The 25,941-nt window shown below is 36.6% G+C and overlaps 3 protein-coding genes across 5 annotated transcripts in view; all 3 read left to right on the top strand.

The window, feature by feature from the left end:
• The first annotated feature begins 1,071 nt into the window (after positions 1 to 1,071).
• On the top strand, positions 1,072 to 1,462 carry LOC117573277 (uncharacterized). The gene is made up of 2 exons (XM_034256364.2): positions 1,072 to 1,212; positions 1,275 to 1,462. Exons 1-2 carry the CDS (start codon positions 1,081 to 1,083, stop codon positions 1,395 to 1,397), a joined length of 255 nt encoding a protein of 84 aa, XP_034112255.2. The 5' UTR covers positions 1,072 to 1,080; the 3' UTR covers positions 1,398 to 1,462.
• On the top strand, positions 1,446 to 1,965 carry LOC117576470 (uncharacterized). The gene is made up of 2 exons (XM_034261241.2): positions 1,446 to 1,628; positions 1,681 to 1,965. The coding sequence occupies exons 1-2, from the start codon at positions 1,446 to 1,448 to the stop codon at positions 1,816 to 1,818; spliced, it is 321 nt and encodes a 106-aa protein (XP_034117132.1). The 3' UTR covers positions 1,819 to 1,965.
• Positions 1,966 to 2,257: 292 nt separating this feature from the next.
• The window catches only part of LOC117576465 (uncharacterized), a 35,245-nt gene continuing 11,561 nt past the window's right edge, over positions 2,258 to 25,941 (top strand). The window contains exons 1-3 of one of the 3 annotated variants that reach the window (XM_034261233.2): positions 2,258 to 2,388; positions 2,876 to 3,295; positions 19,372 to 19,398. The gene's annotated coding sequence lies outside the window, so the exon portion shown is untranslated. Of the gene's footprint in view, positions 3,296 to 19,371; positions 19,399 to 25,941 lie in introns of all 3 variants that reach the window. The other 2 variants (XM_034261235.2, XM_034261234.2) reach the window with 2 other exon arrangements.

Raw genomic sequence — 25,941 nt, 5'->3', positions numbered from 1 at the left:
TATGAAGTTATTGGAAAAGAACAAGTATTTATTTAAATGAATTTAAAATACAATTTTAACAAAAAATTAACAAGTATAAAAAGTAAAGTTTTATTAAATTAAAGTAAATTAAAAACAATTAATATAATGAAAAACAGTTTACTTTTTTCTTTATATTTATTTATCAGAATTTATAAAAAAAAATAAGAAAATTTACAATTATTTAAATTAGAGTTATGATTGCAAACATAATTAAATATTGAAATAATTATTTGTAATTTAGATTTAAATTGTAGGCTATAAAGTGCATTAGGAAAATAAATGAATAATCACGATAAATAATGAGTCACCAAAAAAAATTTGATTAGCCAAAATTTAAAATTGAACAGAATGACGTTATGAATTTAATACAAACAAAAGCATTTAGATAACACTTGATATGAAGGTGCTGATAAAGAAAATATATTATCTAAAATGTGTATCTAAATTAGTAACGAAATATCATCACGCTAACTTTAGAAGTGTATACAAACGACCATCAATGCGGTCAATATATAGAATGTGTGCAAACAAACCGGCGCAATAAATCAAATAAAACAGTAAAACTATACAAAGTAACTATTTTCATATGTATGCATGTTCAATGTGCTGTCATTCTGAACTGAACAATTTGTTCACACAATGTAGTGAGAATTATTAAATTTTAGCTTTTCATTTTCATTTTTGTGGTGATTTTTATTCGAACTTCCATTGCGGTGGCTGTGATAAAGTCACCTCAATTTTATTATATTTGATTGGATTTTAACAACTTAATAGTTTAATTGTAGAAGAGATCTATTATTATTCTCGTAGATGTGGGTGTAGTTTTTTGTTGTTATTGATGTTAACACGCTTAACACTTTCCGCTTGGCTGATATCACAGTTTTACTTTACTTTTTTTTTTGATATGTTCACACTTACTAGACTCGTAATCCCCCTTGGGGTTTACCGCTGCAGAGCCTAGGCATAATTAAGCCCATAGATAGCGAAGTATATTTTTCGCTTTCCTTCTACCTCAAGAATTGGAATAGATCGATATTAGTAATTGAACCGTTGAACAGAATGGGTCACGTTGAATTGGACTTTACGGCAATACCGAAATTATATGGGCCAGAAAATTTCTGGCACTGGAGAATGCTTCTTCGCTCCTATCTAGAAGCTGCCGATCTCTGGAGGGACGATCATCCTAAAGAGGTGTGTTAACTAACTCATCTACGAAATATATAAATATTAGTAATTTTTTATTCTCCTTTTAGAATGCACATGCCAAATTTATACTCCTTGCAACAATACAGGGTGATAAAATTGAACCAGGCTATGAGGAAATGTCCCCCAAACAAGTATTCAAGAGCTTAGAAGAACGTTTCCGTCCATATTAATGTGAAATCCTATTACAACATTATAACTTTTTATGTATTGTCAATAAAATGCTCAGAGCTCTGAATTTTTGGAATTTTTTGGGCTTTAGATCCAGTAAAAGTGACGTTTTTAATATTCAAGTGCCCAATATACCCAAACTTAGCGATTCTCATAACTATTGGTATTGGCGAATTCTTCTGCGTGCCTATCTCGAGGCCATTGGACTGTGGTCAGGCAACGCTCCGCTTGAGGTATGATCAAAAAACTTTTTACTTTTATTTTTTACAACGTATTTGATTACAGTGTCCGCAGAGTAAGTTTATCTTGTTAAGCACAATTGAGCTGTGGCTTTTATCTCGCGATTATGAAGCAATAGGCGCCATAGCTCTATTCAACGATTTGTATTTACGCTTTGGAATGGGAAGAATTAATGAAATATAACAAACATTTGTTACATATGAAATTCAAATTACCGCCAAAGTAAACTTTCGTCAAGTTGGCTGCACGAGCCCTACCTCCAATGTATACACATAAAGAAAAGTAAACGAGTTGGCAGCCCCAGCTCAGGGGCCACACTGAAACTCATTCGATTATTTTGCCGCTGCTGCCAAGCATATTATCAGGGCATTAATAATTGGTCGTCATTTTTTGAAAGATAAATTATTAATTTAAAGAGATTATTTATCTTATATAAGGGTATTGTATTTTTTTTCAGACGGCTGTGCCTTTTTAAAACATTTTTTCAAAATTGCGCCAAACATAGTAAAGTGTTACCAGGCAGTGGTTTTAAAAGTGGGATTCTTAGTATATTTTCATCTTTAAATAGTATATTTTGCAATGACACTTGCGGTCACCTCAGAGTGATAAAACAGTTGCATTTCAGAAGTCAAATCGAGTTGACGAGCGGAGCGCGTAGGGCTCAATTTTATTTTTCAAAAGTACTAACAATGTTATTTTAATTTAAACAAATAAACGACGCTAAACTCACAAAGTGAAACGTTATTTTAATTGGTAACAATAACAAGAATAAACGACGCTCAAACAAAATCTTGGAGAAAAGTCAAAGCAGGCCACGAATGAAGCCAAAACATCGCGACATCATCGACATCGACACCTGTTTGCTTGCATTCCTGAGCCTGTGCATGAACATGTCTGTGTGTGTTTGTGTCCGTATTCGTGTATGTATTCGTGCAGATGCCTGTGTGCAAATGTAAATAGGGACATGCAAACTAATTTAATTTTTTAAACCGTGTTTAAACAATAAACAATTAGTTTGCTCACTCTTGCAATTGCAACATTTAGCAGCCATTCCGTTGACCACCGCGCGTCGCGCCTGCGCAAGAAGCAAGAAGCAAAACAGCTAAAAGCCCAACAACAACAGCGCAACTACGTAAACACAAACACACGAAAACCGGTTAATGTGAGACTCACACGCACACATACCAATACAGAAAATATACTGAGTCGGTTTTTGTTTGCCTTTTTGCTTGGAAAATAGAAATAGAAGGAAATACGTACACACAACAAAGCAAAACAAAAGCACCAACGAAAAGCAAAAAGAAGAAAAATACAAGAAGAAAAAAATCAATTTCAAGTGGTGAAAAGTGTGAACAATATAAGAAAAAGAAAACAAATCGGTATTTAAAGCGCAATAGGAAAAAAAAGAGTAAATTTTTATTATTAATGATTGTGCTGTGTGCGGAAATTGGGCTCCAAATGTTTGTTAAGGGTTAAACACAAACAAGCAGCCGCCTTATCGTTTAACCAAATCGATTGGCACATTAAAACGAAAGTGAATTAAAGCCACAAATAATTGTAACAGTAATTGCCCAACCAACCAACCAGTTTTTACAGTCTACGAGACCTTATCACAAATACAATAAACGAACGCCCGGCCACTTGTTGATTAAACAGACTGGTGAGTAAATTTTTCTCTTACTGGGTCATTTTGTACGAGAAGCGCTGTTAGGCTTATTGACTTCAAACGAAAGGTATTGCAGTGTGCGTGTCTGCCTGTGTGTATGTTTCTGCAGGAGCATTTGAGTTTTGTAGTGAGCCCAGCTCCAAGTCTGCCGCAATCCCCAAACCATAACTCACTGAATCGCGCGCCAAAATTGGCAATGCACATACAGCCATACGGGCTTACATGTGTATGAACGGTGCAACAACAATTGCTTATAAATCCCAAAAACAAAAATATTGCATTGCGATCCGTGTTGCTGACTTTGTTAATCAAATTTGTTTCATGTATCTCTCCCATTTTTATGATTTTCATTTTGTATTTTTTCGTTGATGTAACCGCCGCTCAAGTTGATTTCCGAGCCGATTTGCAGCTTCATTAAACTCAAAAACTCACCTCAAAAATTGAGTGTAAGGCGAGGCGAAGCTGATTATGAGATAATCACTCAGCAAAAGTTGCTCAACTAAATTGCGGAACATGTTTCGGTTGCACAGTGAGTAAGAGAGAAAGAGTTGCAGATGTTATATGAAATGTTGCAATTAAAAATAATTAAACATACATTCGCTTTGATATATAATTTGTGTTCACTGCAAAACTCAATTGAATGACTTAGATGACTCATAAGACTTATTCCCATTCATCCGAAAGACTAGCAAATAAAATTCCAACTTCTAGAAACAAAAGAAACCACAACAAATATTCCCACCAAAAAATGCAGAAATAAACAAACGACAAAGCAGTCAACAGCTTTATAAAAAGCAATAACAAGAAAACTATGCGCATAAAAAAAGTTATATAAAAACACGTTAACAAACCGCACACAAACAGCGAGCATACAGAATGGGGAGTTGGCTGCAGAAGACAAAGAGAAGGGGCGGCAAGGGGGAATAGATGCTGACGTTGACGCTCACTTTAAGCCACGCTTCAATTGCAAATGCCCCAGCGAGCAAATGCATTGACGCAGATACGTGGGCTACCAGTTGTTGTTGTTGTCGTTGTTGTTGCTGTAATTGTAAATTCTACAGGTTTCTGTCTGTCCGTCGCTCTGTCTGTTTGCCAGTCTGTGTAGCAGTTGTTGCCTTAATGGCGCACAACAACAACGCTCCGCAATTTTACGCCAAAGCTAAAAAGGCGACCGATCGAATCGAAGCAATCGACGATCGACGACACACAGCAGAGAGCAGTGAGCAGTGAGCAGCGAGCAGAGCTCCTCCAATCGTAGCAAAAAAAAACCGGGCCAGGCCAAAGCTAAAGCTGTGACAGAATTGGCAGCACTGTGGACGGCAATCTATGCAAACTGTTAAAGCTTTTTCGATCCTTTAAGGTATCTAAATACTCTTTGTCTTATAATGATGATACCCAGCTTTATCTGACGACCTTATAAATCAGTGCAATTGACAGAAAGTATGTGATGGCCAGACAATTAGACCTTAGTTCTTATCACAGCACTTATGATTGATAATGCTATGATTGTAATACATTTTTTCTTTTATGTTATTATTGTCAATATTGCGAGAATAGGCAAAGTAAGGTGCAATATGCAGAATCTTATTAATAGCAATTTGTTAACAAGCTCTTTTGCGAAATTAAACTTTAGCTCCACTGTGCAATGTTTGTTGCATTGGCGTTGCAGTAATCTGGCTTTGGGGCCCAGAGCTTCGCCGGCTTGTGGCCAACTTCGCTAACTTGGCTTGGCCACTTGGTGTTCAATTCGAATTCGCTGCGCGTTGTTGGCCACCGGCTTCACTCCGACTGCGATTCAAGTCGAGTTAACTCAGCGCATTTCAACTCGACTCGATTGGGTTTTTGATGTGGCTTAAGTTTGACTCGGATCGGTTTGGTTTGCTTTTTGGTTTTTGTTTTGTTGGTCTTCGACTGCGACTCGTAATTGTTTCATAAAACGCAAAGCTGGGTAACAAGTAGAGGGGGGAGACGAGAGGATAAAGGCAAGTTAACTTTACAAACAGGTGCGCAAGCCCGCATTTTTTTGCTTGGCTTTTGGGGCAACACTTTTCGATTTTAATTTTGGTTTATGTGTCGTTTTTGGATTGCTCACGATATGCATACTACCTATATACTTAAATTGAATATATAGTATATATATGGTCGCCTGCTTGCCTGATGTTAACGTATGTCAAGCGGCACAAGGTTATTCAGACTGCAACAGTCTCTGCTGAGATTTGTCGACTCTTGAGTTGCCTTTGAGGCGGTTGCTATGGCTATGGACAATGGATAGTTGAGAGATCGCGACTGTCCATGCGTATTTATAAACCCATTTGGCTGGCTAAGCAAGCGAGGGACTGTCTGCTTATTGGAGTGGAACCCATTGGGCGCCCAGTTCTAGTTTTCCATTCGAGGCTGTATCGACTTTTTACTGTTGTTGACAACAATTAGATCGCAGTACCTGGATGCGTGACTGTTGGACAGTTATTCATTTCAGGGTTAACGCTGTAGAAATCGATTCAAATTATAGGAAGATAGTAATTCTTGAAATAGCTTTCACGACGGTAGCAAAACGCGTCATCGCACTCATCTTTAATTCACTTGGAGTGGCTTATTAAGGGCAAGGTCACATAACTGTGACTCACTGACGCTAATTTACTATAGAGATTGTCGTCTCGCTCTATCTAGAGTTGTTAAATAATTGAATCACACAAAAGATTACACACTTGCAAATGCCAGTATCAAGTATTGTTATTGCTTTACGAGTGGGACTATCTATCCTTTGGCTAATTGCGACTCTAAATGGCAGGCGACTTCTAGAATACTAATCAACAAAGTGGTATATAAGAGAATGTATCAGTTACAATTATAGATAGATGACTAAAGAAACTAATTCAAAATTCACGGAATAGATTTTAATTTGAAAAAGATAGCATTTTGATTGTAGTTTATACTATTATTTTTATTTATAGGCTGTTGGAAAAAAAGATAGAATTTAAATATAAAACTGAATTAATATGTAATATCAATTTCAATTAGTTAGTTTATCATTAATTAGCAATAAAATACAAAAGAGTGATAAATTGATTTTAAATTTAGATTTCCAGACACAACAAAAGCAATCCAACTATACACAATATACTTACCAGGAAAAGAAGAGTTAAAACAGAGTGCCTATTTATTTCATTTGTGTTTTTATTATTAGAGATATGATATTCAACGCTATCAATACACTTTATATTATATAAATAAACATTTCGTTTTTAGATTACAAGTGCTGTTTCCAAAAAATCTTAATACATTTGCCTTTCGAATATAGTATATGATTTATTATTAGATTATATGTGTACTCTCAAATGTAAAACAATAAGATTGTATCTCAAGTTACGCGCACACGCGTCGCAGTTTGTCGGTGCGGCGCATTTGTGTTTACACTTGATTGCAATTCATATGTACGTATCTGTATCTGGCAGATACACAAGTGTGCTTTGCATACAACGAATGCCGTTAAAATGTTTGTTGTTTTTACCTATAACTGTAACTACGACTTTAAATGGGCCCAGACTCATAACACATGTATGTATCTGCTTTAGACTCTTCGCACTCACTCACATTTTTTTCTGCATGCAGCGAAGCGAGCAGCAAACCGATAAAAATACACGTTTTTATTATTATTTTTGTTAGTGGCTGATGTTGTCTGTTTTCTGCTGGTTGTCTTTTTGGCCTTATTAATATTTATCAATTTGTTATTTAACTTGTTTTTGATTTTATTGTTCGTTTTTGGAAACAACTTTTCGTAAACAAAAACAGCCAACGATTTAAATGCCAGCGAATACCAAAAGTATTTTGCATAATTTGACCTGGAAGATGAGAGAGAAGAATCGAAAAGTCATTCGTTTATTGTTTCCCCAAATTATATACTATATACCCTATAAAGATGCGGCATTAGAGTAATCCATAGTCGTTGATTAATATCTTTCAAGGCACACGAAGCGTAATTGGACTGTGTTTGAGTATTTTCAAGGCATTGCGAAATTAGCAATTTAACCTTATTATATATTTATTAAGTACTCGTTGTATTATTCTTGTTACTTTTAATTATTATGAAGTGTGTGTGGCTCTGCGTGTTGTGTTAATTAATTGATCGTATAAAAGGCCTCGCCAAGTTATTCATTCGAATACCGAAACCAATTCGAATAAGCTTGAATTCCAGCAGCTGGCTGACGGCGGCGCATAAATATTTAATACCTTCTAAAGTTTTATGCTATGATTGGCTATTTCTATGTCTTATGGCTTACAGAACCGTGTCAAAGCATTTAAAATCAATTTTAGAACGCGATTAAAACATGTGAGTGTGTAAAACGCTTAACAGGAAAATTACCCATACACAACATTCAGTGGACGAGTCATTTAAGGTGAAACCGAAACAACCTCCGGGCTCCCCTCGGACTATTCAAATTTGAGCCAGAGAAATGCGATATACAAAACTGTTTTGTCAGCGAAGAAAAAGCGGCTGTTAACGTCGATTTACAGTTTACAGTTTGCAGCTGACAGCTGAGTGTGTTACAACGGCCATTTGGCCTCAGGGCCTCACCCACGATAAGTGTGCCAAATGTGGAATATACTCGCAGTATTTACAAGCGATAAATTCCGCAATGCAATTCGAAATTGTCCAACAGTTAGTTCTATCTTCAAACTGTGAACCGTGAACGATTTGTCAACAAAACTCAACAGCACGCGCACTTGAGTGTGGCAAGTATCTGTTACTAAATTTAGTATGTAGACACCGCGCCCAAAGATACTCGATTGGCGGAATTTTGACATGTTTTCGCTTCACAAGCAAATCATTTGTTTATCGGCATAACACTTCAGATATTGTCTATCGAATATTTGTTCTACCGCTTTGTTTTAATGGCTTTGTGAAATAGCTGGCTAGAGATAGTTAAATATATCTGCGAATAACTCGCATTGTTACTAGCTGCTTGTTAGCCAAGTTGAATGCTTGCATAAGTCATAAGCCAGGTGAGCAGCAGGTACTTATCTAGTTAATTTGTTGGCAATGTGCACTAAATTCATAAATCATTCGTTGCCTTATCAAATCGGATAAGCTTTGAATGTGCTTGGGTAAACAGGATGCAATAGTATTCGATTAATTGCTAATAAATTTATATATAATTTGATACCAATATTTGAATCCTAGTTTTTTGTGTTAATTGACTATACATATTTGTTTTCGATTTACACAAATGTGTAATTTTCAATTTCGAAAATGTTGAACTCCAATCTCTCGAATAGAGCAATCACTGGCATTGTGTTTCATTTCCTCTCGAGTTGGAGTTGGAGTTGGAGTTCGAGTCTCTCGCTATTGTTGTTGCTTGCATCTTTGTGAGATATTTCCTGTCTAATTATGAACAATCAAAGTGCAACAAATTCGAGTGCTAGGCGGAGTTGTTTCATGATTACATTTAATGGCCGTTGGCAAACATAATCATTTCGATTAAATAATCAGGCACTTGACTCAACTGGCAGCCAAACCGAACCGATCTTCGCACATTTGCACAGTGGCTGCAAAAAGTTGAATGTCTGTTGGTTGCTCTGTTGTAATTATGAAAGTTTTTTTTTCTTTCTATCTAACAACATCATGAGCAACATGAACAACAAACCGTTGGCCAATGTTGAGTTAAATGAACGGTATGAACTCATTTCAAAGAGTCAAGTTTATGCTGCACTGAGTCATTGCATTTCATTCATTCATCCAGCCACCAAGCCAGCAACAGCTCTCGGAAGTGCAGTGAAAAGTTGTCGAATGCAACGACAGCGACAGCAGCGACCACAAAAGTGGCTCTGACTCCTATGGCTTGGATTGGTTTGAATCTGAATCTGTATCTGAACCTGAAACCAGCGGCTGCCACAGCAAAGCGCAACGACAACAACAACAACAACGTCAGCAACTCTAACGCCTTGCAATGTGATACAAAATGCTATTGGCTTTATGCAACACAGACACCAACTGTAACAAACAACAACAACAGCAATAATGGGAGCAACTGCAGCCAGACTTGGATCCCATCCCAGGTTGAGATTGGAGACCAGAGACCAGCGACCAGAGAGCGAGTGCCGTTGGCGTCGCCTTCAAAGACAAGTTTTACACCAATTTCCGCTGAGTTTTTGTTTTGTTTTTTTCCTCTGCTGCTGTTGCTTTTATTATTATTATGGTAGATATAAGTATTTCTTTTTGCTTTATCTTGCTTTCCATGTTGCTATTATCTAAAGGTTAAAGACTTATGATGCGCTTGTGGAATTTTCTATAATTTTTCTTCTATGCTCTCTTAATGGGGCTCTAATGTGGCAATTGGCGTCGTGTATTTTCTTTGATTGAAAAAGGAAAATCAAGTGGAAAATTGTGCAATTGATATTTAGCCAAGCATTTAAAATGTTTCCACAAATAGTTACGTGTCTCTCTGCAGCGGTTGTTAGGTGTTTACCAGCTATTCGATAGATGGCCATTGAACTATTATATCGTTCACATTATCGATAACTGGTATGGAACGTATTCAATTGATTTATGTTACGAAATTCCTTAATATTCAGAGAGAGCAAAAATTAAATTAATTAAATTTAATATGGAAACGGTGTGTAAACAAAGCACTTAAAGTCGCATTGCCTATTATAAATATCTAAAGTTCTATCATGTCATTAGACTGTGAACGTTTGTTCAACACTAAGTGTATTATTTTATCGAATCGAATCGGCAATCAATCATTAATCAGCATAGGGGAACAGGCTTGTTGCGATATACGGGCGAGTTTTATAGTCAATCAATATTTAATTAGAACCGTATATTCTTTGATGATGAATGTGGAATATTATTTAAATAATTGATCCTCATTTGAATTGCGTTTCATTAAAAAACGACGAATATACAGAATATTGATTTGATGATGATCCCAAAATTCATTTGTCAATCGTCATTGCTATCGAGCACACTTCAATATCACGTTCTCAAATAATGTCGTGGTTGTCGAGTCTAGTTAATTTGAGCTTCACATATTTCGCATGTTTGCTTTATTTATTTATTATTTTATTCTTATTGTTTAAACAAATAGTTCATATAGACACAACAATCGCCGAGTAATAACAATGCAGTATTCCAAACAAAACCCAGCAATCTTTTTTTCTTTTTGTGATTGTGATCAAGTATTTCCGTTTGCGGATTTGTGTGTGGTATTTCTTTTTTTTTGTGTTGTTAAATTTTTTGCTGATTTTTATGCTGTTCTGTTTATTTTGACGCTTGCTTTTGTAGGTTAGCAATGCGAAACCTTGAAATTGTCCGTCTGCTCGTCCATCGTCAGGCGCTTCATCTGTCCGTCAGCTCTGCTTTGCTTTTAACATCAGCTCTTTTTTTTTATTTGTTTTCGCTTCTTTTCCAAAAAGCGCCAAATGGACACTGGGCCATAAATTTTCACACACCATTTTTCGCTGTACTTTTCCGCCAGCGTCGAGATTCGAGAGTCGTACTTGGACTCGGTACTCGTATTTACTTAAAATTTATTTATGCCAATTCGTTGTGTGCATTATTTACACGGCTTTTGCTCATGCCAAAAAATTGCTAATGATTGTTTTTTGTTTGTGTTTTTTTTTTTTTTGGGCTGTGATTTCTTTATTGTCTGTAAACAAAATAATAGGGTTATGAGCTGACAAGTTCACAATAACATAAATTAGCATGTAGGTTTTCTAATTTTAGATACGAAATTAGCGGAGGCAGTCTGCTGATAAATTAATAACAATTTCATATTTTTAGAGAGCACACGTTAAAACGTAAATTTAAATTGCATTTGTGTTAACTAATCAGCAATCTTTTGAGTGTCTAAAGGTTAAACCAAATTCCTGAGAGTAAACGCAAAGTATTCGAAATAATTAAGTAATTGCATAAGGAAACGGGAAGATAGATTCAAATTTCAAATAATAGTTTTGCAATTTGTGAGTTCGAAACATATTGCTAATCTCGATCATTCGAAACGAATTCAATCCAGTTGTCCCAAGATAGAGAGAGAGTATCGCAACAGCAACCACAACGAGATTTACATGCAACGACTTCAACAATGTTGGGGAGCTAGTATTTATGCCTTTTGGCCAACCTGTTCGGAGTTGCAAGTTGATTTTGGATTTTTGTTTTTTTGGGTGCGACGCTTGATTGATTTGATTTGGGCAGCTTCAAGCTGTCCACTTAAAAGACGTACAACTTGCGCTGTCCATGTGATGCGATGCGACGCGAGTCGTGTTGTCTTGTGTTGTGGCTAAAAAGTAAAAGAAAAAAAACGTTGCTGACTTGTTTTTTTTATGGGCCGAAATGATTGCGCTGATTACGTGACGCTGTCAATTGATTTGTGCGCAAAACCAAAAATGAGCAGCCAGCCAAGCAGCCAGTCAGCCGCTTTGGCTAGCGGGCAAACCAATTGTTGTTAACGTTAACGCATTTGCTGGCTTATGGCCATATGAATGAAATGGGGGCCCAGCCAGTAACTACAGCAAAACAACAAAAACAAAATACAACTACAACTTCAACTACAACTACAAATTTTTGTGTAAGTTCGTGCGCTGCGGTGGCTTAACAACTTTTTATTGTTGTTGCTGTTTGTTGTTCGTCGTGGATAATTTTTCACGAAGGTTTTTCAGTTGTTGTTTCGCTGTTTCTTAGCCGGACAAAGGCCTCATTTCGACTACGAGTGTGTGTGTTTGTTGTTGTAGTTGTTGTTGTTTTTATTGCTGCTAAAATGTGCATTGAATATTAATTTTTTTTGCTCAGAGGCCATTTTGAAATTTGTGCGCATTAATTTGTATTTGTTGAAAAAAGCAAAAAAGCAATTTATATAGTTAGTATAATAGCACATTAATAGAGAAATTAAAAACGAGATCGTAGATGCACTTTGCTGTAGATCCTAATGAGTTGCAAACACGTGTGCGGACCCTTAAAATCTGGTTGCCATAAATATTAACGAGTTTGAGTAGTTATTTCTAGTCTTATCATCTAGCCCAGCTCATTTGGCATTTAGCTATGTATGAGTTAGAACCTGAAAGCCAACCAAGCGATACATACTTAATACTATAATGATGGCTAGCAAAAAATAAAAATTAAATAAATCATTTCGCATATATTAGAATTTTATTACATCAGCGTTACTTTAGACCCTATCTAACTATTGTGTAATAGATACGAATAGTTAAGAATCGCCTAAGCCGTCGACAACTTTTGCACGTCAATTGCAATCGACATTTTCACTAAACTTGAGCAAACTTCCAAGTTGCCGACAAACTACAAATCGCCTAGACAACTTTGAGCAGCTTAACTAGAAGATATCCCTTAAAGAGACCGACGAAATAAGTTGTTATTATAATACTCATCTTAGACACGTGTGCAAAGTGTCGCATTAAGACTTTTGTCCAGCGCAATTAGAGTATTTTTAGCAGGTTTCCCAAAAAAATATTTCATGAAAATCACGTCTCATCAATTAAGTCGATGAATGGGATATTTTTAGATGCCTTTATCTTGTTGAATAACAACGCTCGTTAAGAGCCATAAGCAAAAATGTCCGACGGATCGCACAAAGCTCAGGAGGAGGTTGAAGCAATTGATTTCAATTTTAATTAACACCCACATATGTGTGTTGACTTGTTGAGGGAGGCGTAAGACTCTGATGGGCGTGTCATATTCGCATGCACACATCAAGTTTTAATTGCCACTTGCTCTTTGGTCGAGGTTCGCTGAGTCTCCGAGTTGGCGGCGAGTCTCTTCAAAATTGGGGGTCTTGACTCCCGCCCCGGCATTTGTGCAGAGAGCGTCACAATTTAATGAATGAATCAATGTACAATTCATAGTGCGACCCGCTGGCGACATAACAAATGTTACTGGCTTATTTACTGATTACAGTTGTGACAAATGTTTTGCCTTTTTTCTGAGTAGCCATGACAATCTGAATAACTGGAATTATAGGGGTTGATATAATACGCACTTGTAAGCCCAATAACTGAGACTAATTGTACTTCGGAGCAATCGATATGCAAATGCGATAAAGAGCTTATGTGATAGCGAGAAAATGTTGTCATTTAATTCTGTATCTCAATTACTGAACTGTATTCAGCGGTAAAATGAAAGTGAATCGATATTTGTCTTGTTTTTAGTTTAAATAAATTCAGCTGCGATTTCACAAACAAAAAAAACACATGTTGTGCTGTAATTCTTCGTATCTGTTCCAAATGATTATTGAAATTGCTGTAATAAATGGTGTTTGATTACACACACACACACACACACCTTAACTCAACTCAGATCAACTCAATGTTTATCAATATCGCAGGTAAACAAATTGTTTTGACTTTTACGATCGATTCGTTGCGCAATTTATACTTAAGAGCGTAGCCCACATTCGTCTTAGATCTCAGATAGTTACAACGCCCACACACAACAAGTGTTGTGCCTATGTATTTTAATTTTTTCAGTTGTTCAGTTGTTTACCACTGTAGTGTTGCTCTTTTCCCCCCTGACGAATTCCGAGAGTCTTGCTGCTGTCTTTTTCTTGCTCTTGTCATCATCGTCACTTAAACTTGACCTTTATTTTCATTTCCATTACTTATTACTGCATATTGCTGTGTGTATTGTTTTGTTATTGTTATTGTAATTGCCATCATTCTTCTTGTTCTCTTTGTCGTCGTCGTCGTTTTCGTATTTGTGAATGGAGGCGAACTGAGAGCCGCCCACTTGCACTCGCTACAAATGCTGCTCCCATAGCGATGAAGGGTATTTTAACTTTGTGGCAGCAGGAAATGATGCTGTCGGATCTTAATTACTTTGGCTGACAATTTGGTATACTTTGTACCATATTGTATATTGTGAATGCAGTAGAATATTGATATACCAAATACACACTTCAGTATATTGTCGGTATTTTAATTACATTATTACTTTACATATTGTATATTGCGAGTGCAGTAGATTATTGGTATACGAAATACACATTTTAGTAGCTTGTCGGTATTTTAATTACATTGTGGTATATTATATTGGTATATTAACTATTTTTGTGGATATATTATATATTTTATGTTGTATAGTATATTTTGAATGTAGTAGTATATTGAAATATTTTCTGTATATTTTAGTATTTTATTAGTATATTTATTTGGTATATTTCAACGTACTGTTTTACCACTATTGAAAACCAGTAACGGGTATCTCACAGTTGAGTACACTCGACTGTAGCTTCTTACTTTTTTGTGTCTCATTCCATTTTCATTTCCATTTCAATTTTCATATGTGTATTATTTCTTTGATCGTGTGGGCGCACTTGTCTCATGCTAATCAATGTTTGTGTGTGTGAATGTTGTGTGTACACAAGTGTAGATACTCATACAACTGCAGAGACAGAACCTACATGCATCTCAAAGTGTAGTTCGGTTCAGCTAATTTCCTCGTAATTGTTGCGCAAATACAAAAGACGAGCGTCTACTATTACTTACTCACTTATTCTGCCAGTGGTTCTCTTATTGTTATTACTCATTAAATATGCAGTGGAAAAACAGCACATAAATCACACAAAATGCCTCAAAAAGGCGACTGAAGTTTTATCTTTTTGTTGTGGTGTCTGACTTATTGTGATCTCAGTTGTATATTGCTTGTGATATATGAGCCAGCTATTAGCTTTGGCTTTAATGATGCATTTGCATTTGGCTGCACTCTGCTCTTTTGTTCTGACCTGGCAATCTATTAGGCTTAGAATTCCATCAAAAGATTACCGAAAACAGAAAAACAAATTAAAAAATTTCCAAACAACGCGTTAGAGCATCATCTTAAATACCAAAATGGCCGCTAATTCTTTCAGTCGAGTCTTCAATGTCTAGACAGACAAGCCTAGCCCAGACCTGTTTGAGAGCCAAATTAACACATGGCCAACACTTACAACAGCGACAGCAACAACAAAAAACAATAATAAACTGGAAAAAGGGCGATCCATGTAAGGTAGATGAGAGAGCATTAGAAGAACCTGCCGGCCGAGCTAACAGAGCCAATGAAAACTGACAACTGAAATCGAAATTGGTATTGGAATTGAAATTGGAATGCATTCGGAATGAATTCGGATTATTGTTGGATTTCATTGAACTGGTTTCGAGTTCTCTTCTCTTCTCTTCACTGCGCTGCGCTGCGTTGCGTTGCGGTGTTTTTGACCTTTGATGTTGCGTTTGTGAGGCATTTATGTGTTGGCCAAAGACAGCAGGCAGAAGTTAACGTTTGTGAAAAGCTGAAAAGATTTTTTTATTGTAATCAAATTCATGGAATTTTCGACTCTAGGCGCGGCTTTACTTGGCTCGGCTCGACTCGGCTTCGTCTTCGGATCTTCAATGATCAATCAACAGAGGCAGCAGGGGAATCAACAACGAAAACGAATATGAATAAAAAATACAAATACAAATAAAAATACGAATATGATTATGAGTATGGGTTGACTCACAGCAGCAGCAAGTTTAATTGATTCAAATGAAGCTGACGATCATGATGATCATGATCATCGTAAGCATGATCGTGAATGACGATTGTCTATCCATCTGTAAGTCGCAGGTTTTGGTTTTTGTCTTTTGCCTGCCGCCGATCTTTCTGTGTATGTAAATTGATGCATGGCAATCAAAAAAATATAAATATAAAAAAGAAAAAAAAAAACAAGTCGCAGTAGCTGCTGCCGATCGCATCACAGTCTTTGCATTGTTTCCTCCCGGCAAATATCGTGAACAACGTCAACGAAATTATCAAAATACAACAAACGGCAAAACATGCAACTGGCAATTGTTGTGTTGTTGTTGTTGTGGTTGCTGTCATGTCATGCAACGTTTTGTGTCTCTCTTGTTTTGTTTGCGCTTCATAATTGTAAGTGCACACCCCCGCAATCCGCATACCACCGCAGCTTGGGGCACTTGTCAGCAGTCAGGGGCGTTTATCCGCATCGCGTTGAACTTTACAATTGTAATCCGTATTATGTATATAGTATTCGATTCGAATTGATTCGATTTATTTAAATACATCTCTGATAATCCAGACAGCACTACGCCCACTTGTAGACTTTCCATTCAATTATGAAAATTAGCTTGGCAAGTCTCGAGTCGTTGCTAATTGTTGGCGGTGGCTGTCCAGCTCTTAATTACAATATGATTAACATTCGGGTTAAGGGTCAGCAACTGGGCAGGGAACTCTGAGAAATTGAATATATAATATATGCATTTCTGCATCTGTATCACTAGAAAAGTCACGTGGCAAAACGTTGCGACTGTAATGAAGTCATTAGAGTGCAAATAACTTTTTTAATCTCTGCACAGTCTGAAACGGAATGGAATGAAATGACTTTGTTTACGAGCTAATCACGGCTCTACTTACTCTTATCTGTTAGGCATTCTGATTACAACACACTCGTAAAAATGCCTCTTGTCTGATTGAAGGAAACATTACCAAGTACTTCCTTTCCTTTTTCCTGTTCAATGTCCATAAAAATCTAATGAGTTGATAGGGAGAAGTCAACACCAGTTGTTTCGTGTCCTGTCCCTATTCAATTTGACTTGACCCTGGGACAAGATACAAACAGGTAAATGAATACCAGTTGCCAGGGTCCTCAGTAAATAAAATCGTTAAAAATAATGAACGCACTTCCGCTGCACTCATCGGGGTCTTAGAACTTTACACACAACATTAAAATGAGGCAGTTGAAGTGGTGTTTGTGGTTTTCACAGTCAGAGAGAGAGAGAGAAAGAGAGAGAGAGGGGAGAACAGAAACAGATCGCAGAGGGTTAGAATGTGCCGCTCAAATTAAAAGGTGCGCGACTCGCAGTCGCGTCGTGAGTCGCTCGGCAATTGCAATTACATATGGAAGATTGAGAATGAGATGGTCAGAGCAAGAGACCCAAGTGAACCGAACCGAAAAAAAATCAAAAGATGTGGGCAAACATGAACGGAAATAAAGCGCACACCGCGGTTTTCCCCTCTTTTTGGTTCGACTCTCCAGCTCTAAGTTCTCCTCAGTGGATTCCCAAGTTTATCTATAAAATGCGCGTAGAAACAAAAGCAAGTTGGTAACTTGATTGTGGGGGCCGGACGACACATATAAATTATCAACGACGCAAGCGTTTTCAGTCAGCTCCACTCTGCCAGTTATGCATAGATACAGATACAGATACAGATATAAATACAGATAGAGATACAATGTAAGTAGCTATGGGTACAGCCTACGTTCAAAACGCATGTTGAATGAAATTCTTGTTTTGTGTGCATATTTACAGGGTATGCTAATAAACTTGATTTAGTTCATGCTCAAGCTTACATATTTACTTTGTTGTGCGTGAGCGTCGTGAGTCAATGCACTCACGAATGTTTCGAATATTTGGCGTAAAAAAGCCATAAAACAATTGAATGATTTAATAATATTTCGTTTATCTTTGTGGCACACTTAGAAACAACATAAATTTGCATTCAAGTCGATTCAATAAAAGCAATCTGCGAAACCTGTTTCAAGTTATTTTAAGTATAAGCTGAATAACGAGTGGTAGTTGAATGTTAAATGTGAATCAAACGTAGTATTTAATTGATTATATTCTTAATGCAGAAATCTCTGCGGAATGTTGTACTGGTCGAAGAAGACTAAGAATAAGAATAAGAATTATAGAAACCTATATTATGAAGAAAGTGTTGTTTTTTATGGCACAAAAACAGAAATCTGAATGACTGACTGAGTAACTGACTAACTGTGCGTAAAGTATCTTGCGAGTGTGTTTTTCTCTCTGCTGTTGTTTACACAATTGCTGAAAAACAGAGCTTATTGTTATTGTTAATAGCACAGAGGCAAGTATGCTGTGCCTTATTAGCCACACTTTGTTTTGCTTTATTTACTCAGCGGCTTCGTCATCGTCGCCGCTTCTCTTCTCGTCTCGTCTTCTAAATGGCGCTTAAAGTGCGTTGGGCGATGTGCGATGTGCGGGAAAATAAGGTCAGGCCGCCGAGAACTTTCCAAAATGACTTTTTTTTAGTGCTTGTAAGTAGTATACTCGTATATTGGCCAAAAAAAAAAAAAAAAAAAAGACACCAAGAAACAAAACAAGGCAAGGCAAAAAAAAGAGGTGTATTGCCATCAGCCAGCGAGGTTGAGGCCCAAACAATTTGTCAAGTTTAGAGGGGGGCACATTTGTATCTGACAGATATGCGCTTTGGATGAGAGGCCGCAGCTTAAACGCAGCCATTGACACGCGGTCGGAGGGACTGCTGCTAACCCGTTTTGCTCTTGGCCCGGCCAATTACCAAGCCCACAACATACACAACAGCAACAATAAAAACCAACAAATAAAAATAAAAACATAAAAATACTTGTGAGAATTTATCTCAAGAGTGTGGTACGAATTTGTTGTCTCTGCGCGCCTTGATTCATGCATTGGTCAGCAGCCGAGTTGTAACCTACATCTGCAGTTATATATGGTACATATACATACATATGCGTGCAGATGAATCTGAAACTGTGACGCATGCACAATTGGAATGGTCGACTTGATTGCTTTTGATTAAATTTTAATTCCATTGAGGCAAGTGAGTCGATCGACTCGACTCGACTGACTCTCTCACAGCTTCCAGTCTCGATCTCCGTCTCCGACTTCGACTTCGACTCGACACAGTCAATTTGATTTTCCAAACATCAAGCTGTGGATGTTTTCATTTTCGATGATTTCGTACTCTCCCATAATTGCAGATTTCATTGAGATTACTACAAATCACCTGAATGCGTTTTCATTTTCTATCTGGCGAGAAAGTGGGGCCCGCATCCCAATATCCAATTCCCAATACAAATACCAAACCAATACCAATTCGAATAAGAAATGTTCGCATATTTTGTTTTGTTTGGTTTTCTTTAAGCCGCGTGTGAAACATTTTTATTGCCACATTGCTCAAAAAACAAGCGTACATGTAAATGCAAATGTCTATCGATTATAGTAGCAAAGCTCTCTTAACATAGAAACAAAAAACAATACAAAATATTTTAATAGTTTTTGTGCTTCTTTTCTTTTCTTTGCAGACGCACGCAACCGCAGCAATTTGCTTGGTAATTACACATATTATATTATATTTCATTTTCTACGTTAAATCGATTAATAGATACTCTACTGAGGCACTGAGGTGTTGTCAGGTGATTTTCATTATTATAACATTTGAAATATAGAATTAAGCTTACCGATAAGTAGAAAAATTGCATACTGAACATTCCTCTTATTTAACATTAAATCATTATTTGTATACAAAAATATTCTCGAAGTTTATATCTTATATTTACTGTAATTTGAGCTGAATTGGTTTCAAATTTGTGATATTAAAGCTGCAGGTTCATTATTATAAATTTATTGTTGTACAGATGGGGATTTATTTAACATTTAAGTATTATTAATGTTTTGTAAAAAAGCATTATTTTTAAATAATCATATTTGCCAAATCTCGATCTGAATATATTTAAAATTTTTGAGATGCACATTTCATCTGCAATATTACAAATATATTGCAATATTTTTGCTGATTCCCAGATTCCAATTTATTCAAATTATTAGGATAATTTTGCTTGGGAATTTCACCATGGAATTATTTAAAAATAAAAATATATTTTCTTTTAGAATTACCCAATATAGTTAGTACCCCAGAATGCTTTGCAATTTGTACTTGGCGTTCTTAATTCATTACCCATGTCATAAATTTATTGCAATATTTTTCCATATGGGGAAATATTTAATAAATGTTTTTAAGAATTTTGCCCAAATACCTCAGATCGTGTTGCGATTTATAGAGTACATGTTTAGGGGTACGCATCTACAACATAGCGTAACGGTTCCTTCACACTATTTGGAACTCGGCGGCAATTAGGGAGAGCGCAAGAGCTTTTTGAGGAGGCACGCAAAGTGTGACATGCTCCACTGGCGATGCCCAGAGAACATTAAATGTGGGTCAAACGAATCTCTTGCATAACATAGCTCAGTTAAAACAACTAATGATCAGAGACGTCGGCAAAGAGATGCCTATAAGGCGCTATTAGGTTTTTGCACCTGTTCAACTGTTCAACTGTTGATTTGAGCGTCAAGATCGTAACTGTTGAACGGCATTTAAATGTTAATTTGCCTGCCTCACTGACGTTGACTTTTCAGCACGTTCGAGTTCGAGTTTTGTGCGTTTTAATTGCAGTCGGCAGCAACGATTCCGTTGGATCCATATACTATACGTAATTAGCTTACTCGTCGTACATTCGTACATGTAAATGCTGGCCTACTCTGTGAATTTGCTGCTGGCCCTAACCTTTAACTGGGCTTTTCGCACACACACTGCACACACGCTCTGCTGCTCTTTGGCAACACAACACGACGATGATATGGCTAAATCGAAGACAACTTCGAACACAACAAATGGGGTCGCGATCCAACGCACACGGTCTTTAAATGTTGATTGTTGCTTTTTTCTGTTTTGTTCAGTTTCAGTTTGAACTTATGCAAATGCTTATCATTAGTCCCGGGACAAACTGTAGTCTGTAGTCTGTATATAATTTGTTGTAATTTGTGCTGCTGACTTCATATTAATTCATATTTTTTAGTGTTTGAGGTCAGGCGCTTGATGTTTCGAGTGTGTGACGCAGTCGTGTATTTTTAGTATGGTAATTTATACGAATTACTTGATGGCTTACACGCTTAACTGATTGACAATCGATTTAACTTTGCCAGTAATACAACTAGAAAGCATTATCATGATCACCCCAAATACATACTATAGCAGTATGTCAACGGGCGGAAATTGAACAATAGAGTTGAATTTCCACATGCATCTCGAAACAATTATTTTGTATTTTGTGCACACGCGAAATTATTACCTTTTGTTTTCTTTCTTTTCTGTTTGTGCATTGTCGGTCTTCTTAAAGACATTCAAATGTTGCGATAGCATTTTGCTGTTGTGCAACAGCTGTTAAGTAACAGCTGCAACCCTCGGCTTGCGGCGAATATTGTCGCGGCGAAGTCAGCTGTAAAGGAAAGCAGCGCTGTTAACGATCCTGCATAGTTAACACAGGTCTGTTATTTGCGCTGCTGCAAAGAAAATCAGTGCTGTTAATCATACTGCTCAGTTAACATAACTCTGTTCTGGAGGCTGTTAAAAGTAAAAGAGTTTTAGGTTTCATTCCTAATAAAGTCTATTTCGTTTTAATTAATGCGAATTCGGCATTATCAATTAGCTTTAAATGTTGGTAAATCAAATAAATGTGTGCGATAACATTGATTTATCGTATTCCTGTTGAACTTTGAACTTCAATCGAACAAAAGACTGTACAAAAATCGCCAAAAAGCGAAAAGGCGCATAACACAACTTGGTCCAAACAAAAACTGTCAACAAAGTTGAGTGGGCAAATATTTTTAGTAACTTTATTTCGGACGCATAAATTACAAAAATGTTGTCATTTGTCAGTTTTGAAAGAATGTAAGCAAAACTGGTTATCAACTCTCCTGTTGGTTTTATGACGCAAAGTCTTTGTGCTGAAAATACATATTTGAATTTATAATAGCTATAAACTGTAGTGCTTTAAATATCCAAAAAAGGGACAACAACTACTGATGTTGACTCAGTTATGGGCTTAAGCTCCATAATATAAGATTTATTCTAGGTACAGATAATCTCTCTAATAATAATGATGGCAACGAGAAACTATCCAAAAAGAAGTAAAAGTTATTTTTAGTTGATATGTGTTAATCATCTACCTGTTGCTGCGATGATGTTCAGTTCTTGAGCTTGTGCTCAAACAGTTGGCTCGTGATTTCACTTATCTAGACACTGAGGCTTGCTGTAAACTGAAACTGAAATGGATTTAGACATGGCTCAGTTTCACCTGGCACTGTGGCCAGAGGCACGTCGTAGTTGAATTCACATGACATGTCATTTTGGGCACAGTGAGAGTTACTGTCCAAAAGTGTTGAACGAGTATTTTTTTTCTTTGGCTGGTTGTAAGCATTAACAAATTCTTGCAGTAAAAGTGCTGCTGTTAACAGCTGACCATTTAACCAGCTGAGCAGCTGAAGCAAACCGAAACAAGCTTAAGATCATCTGTAAAATGTTTTGGCACATGCCAAACCCAAAAACTTTGAGAGATCTAAGATCCGAGATCCCAAAAAAATGGAATAGAAAAAAATACAACTGGTCAGCTAGCGCCAGCCAGACCTGTCTGCTATGTTAGATCGTGGAAAGAGGAAAGGAATAATTATGAATTCGCTAAGCTATTTGGCAGCTGCGCGGTAGCTGAAATCTTTTATAATTATTAACAAAAGTGGCCACAAGACAGCAAAATGGCAGCACTAGCGGGGTGGGGAGAGGGGTGAGGGGTCATGAGGCTTGTGAAATTTACGTCAAAAGTGCGTCAGCAGAAAATCTAATGATTATTGGGATTTGATTTGGCTCGAATTTCGTTTCGCTTCGCTTCGTTTCATTTCGTTCGATTGGCCAACAATCGAACAAAATCAACGCGAAAAGCAAAAATTGCTTAAGGTGATAACTAGTTGTTGTTTTTGTGGTCGGTGTTGTTGTTGTTTTTGTTGTTGTTATTATTGTGCTGATTGTTTATCGCATGTTTATTTGTACGACGCGTGCGCCAAGCTTTTGTGTTAATTTGTAATAATTAATTTGCATTTTTTGCTCAACAGTCAATGAATTATTTATTCATTTATGGGTTTCGGATTTTACGCGGAGTTTTATCTAGAATTCTAGGAAAACTAATCTCTTCAGATTTAAATATTTCCAAATCAATTTGTAAATTGATTTATGGGTAGATGAATTAAGAAGCCTATCTCAAATTATTCGGGGGATTATTGCTCTGCATACCTAAGTGGATAATTTAATAATAACTTCGCATACTTATACTTGAACATCATGTAAGCAATACGGAAAACAATCTTTCTTCCTCGTTCCCCTTTGTAGACAACTCTTGCTAAAAATGATTTGTAACTTTCATTGCGTGCCGCATTCATTGCCCAAAATGCAATTACAATGGGTAAAAAAGGCAACTGCTGCTGGCTGCTGGCTACTGGGTTTGTGTGTCTTTAATGAAAATGCATTTAATGCACTGCCAATTTGTGGGCAACAAATTGCCACAACAACAATAGCAATAACTGGCAACAACAACTGACAACAGACAACATCAACAGGCGACTTGTCGTATGAAGCATTTAAATGGTTTAATGGCTGGAACGAAGCAAGAAATCTAAAAACAACATCTAACGACAATTTTGTCGTACCTCAAAAATTGTTTTTAGCTTAAAAAAAAAACTCTCCCAAAGAGTCTTTTAATTATTACGTACATTTTACTTTATAGAATTTTTGCTTTAATTGTATGTTTATTTTGCTTAAAGTTGAACTATAAAAAAGAAGTAACCTAAAACCTGTAGTTAATTTGCAACACTTAAAGATCCCTGACTATTGTTTGTTGTTATCTACAATTAAGTCAATAGGTTCCTTTATTTTAATGTCGTCAATTTGTGTGCGCTGCCGTTTAATTTAAGTTTTATTAATTTTAACCTGTGCTGTAATGTTGAGCGTGCCTCTAATTCACCTACGTATATTATCTAATACGAGTACAACTCGATGTTATCGCATTTATTTCGCTGTTCGAACTGCGCATTTCTATAATACATCCGAGATCAGTGCTTCGCCACGGTTTATTACTTTTGACATGCATGACACTCATTTGTAGTGTTGTGCGTGCTACTAAGTACACACATATACCCTACACCTTTTGAAACATACTATTAAGTCATTACTTGATTATAGAAAATGGCGTATGCTGATCTATATGGCAAATACTTGATTTCCTGTAATATATTATATCATGTATAATAAGCTATATTTATTCATTCGAATAACTACAGGGTATCATCATAAATATATTCTAATATGTGATGGATCAATGCTTGGACTCAGTTCCAAAGAGCAGCATGGATCAGGTTTCTTTGGAATCTTTAAAGATCTTGTAAAAAATCAATAATTATAAGAAAAAACCCAAAACCTGACTACATGTTAATTCAATCGAGTTCTCACAGAAGCGTCAAGATTCTCAACAACGCAAACACCTTTTCACTTAGCTTTGTTTGCTTAAATGTTTAGAACCAGCTAATAAACAAATTTATGAATTGCCTAGATGCGAATCGCACGTTTCAATCTGCTAAATGAGAAAAATTAAAGTCAAAAACAATTATTGCAAAATAATAATAACTATAAATACTTTTAAATATTATTTGGCAATTTTTCCTTCGAATTAATTTCATGCACTCTGTTTGCATTGACGTTTTTTTTTATTTATTTTATTACTGTATACATATACATTTTTTTGTTATTGAAATTGGAATTGCATTTGGAATTCGTAAGCAATTTGTGCGCTAATTGAAATTCAATGGACTGCGGCTGCCTCAATCGATTGCTGCTCAAATCGGGGGAAAAACAAGTCGACTTAAATATTTACAAAGCATATTTTAAATCGAACAAAAAACTATAACAAATGCTTCGAGAGTTATAAATAACTAGTGAATTGAATTAGTAGCCAGTGTAATTATAATTTAATAATTAACACGAAAAAATGATAAATCACTTTTATAAACATCGTATGACTTTTCGACCATAATAATTATCATTAATTTTAATTTCTATTAATGCCCTTAACAGTCATTTGATTGTTTGATTTAATTGTCCAGCATTCTCTAAGGAAATATTTAAGTTATTTAGAATTGTACAAATTACACTGCGACTAATCGGAAGCATAAAAAGTAACTCTAGATGGAAGTCAGGGCTACTCTCACTTCCCATAGAGTGAATGCTCCAAAAATACTCAAGAGCACCCTTCGCCAGTGCTGCCACATCAAGGTTTTCACCTAGTCTGGCCACATGGTCGCACTGTGGTTGGAGTCCGTGTGAGTGTGTGTGTAAGTGTGTAAGTGTGTGTGTGTATGTAGCCAGGTGAATGCATTTGCCAGAGAACAGACCGCAAAACAGCAGTAGTCGAATTGTGTGTTGACCAACAAAGCCATAAAATTGCAACAAAAAAGAAACAACAAAACAAAAACAAAAAACGGTTAGCAGTTTCACATTTTTGGCAGCTGCTGCCCCGCACAAACTGTAGATACGAGTAGCTAAAAACAAAATTCAAAAGTTTTCAAAAAATTTTCTCACGTAACAAGTACACAAACAACAGCAACAACAACAGCAGCCAACAAACCATAAAGGAAAATACAACCGGGCTGGGCTGGGGCAATTTAGTTACTTGGCGTCGCTGTTGTATTAGTGTTTGTTGTTGTCTAGGCGCTTGGTATACATGTGTATGCGATTTTGTTGGCAACATATTTGCCAATTTTTTCGGCTCGACGTCTGCGCAATCCATAAGAGGGCATTAAGGCTGCTCGCTGGCTGGCTCGCTCGCTCGATTCTAAATATCAGGAGATTGCTGCAAGTAGCCGCTGCCGCTGCCGCCACACTGCGGCAAGTCGGCAACAACCTTGGCTAATGGCCTGCTAGCTGGACTGACATGGCGATATCAACACAGCTGGAGCTGCTGCAGATTTGCTGCTGTTGTTGTTGTGGTTGTTTTTTG

The sequence above is a fragment of the Drosophila albomicans genome, chromosome 2R (assembly GCF_009650485.2).
Source record: "Drosophila albomicans strain 15112-1751.03 chromosome 2R, ASM965048v2, whole genome shotgun sequence".
NCBI classification, from domain to species: Eukaryota; Metazoa; Arthropoda; class Insecta; order Diptera; family Drosophilidae; genus Drosophila; species Drosophila albomicans.
Note: the sequence above shows the minus strand (reverse complement) of the source record. Positions and strands in the feature narration are given on the sequence as shown.

Bases quoted from the DNA above. Each gene is read 5' to 3' on its own strand.
- LOC117576470 (XM_034261241.2), top strand. From the start codon at position 1,446: ATGCTCAGAGCTCTGAATTTTTGGAATTTTTTGGGCTTTAGATCCAGT. The intron at 1,629-1,680 runs GTATGATCAAAA...ATTTGATTACAG, and splicing joins CAGGCAACGCTCCGCTTGAG to TGTCCGCAGAGTAAGTTTAT.
- LOC117573277 (XM_034256364.2), top strand. From the start codon at position 1,081: ATGGGTCACGTTGAATTGGACTTTACGGCAATACCGAAATTATATGGG. The intron at 1,213-1,274 runs GTGTGTTAACTA...TTCTCCTTTTAG, and splicing joins GGGACGATCATCCTAAAGAG to AATGCACATGCCAAATTTAT.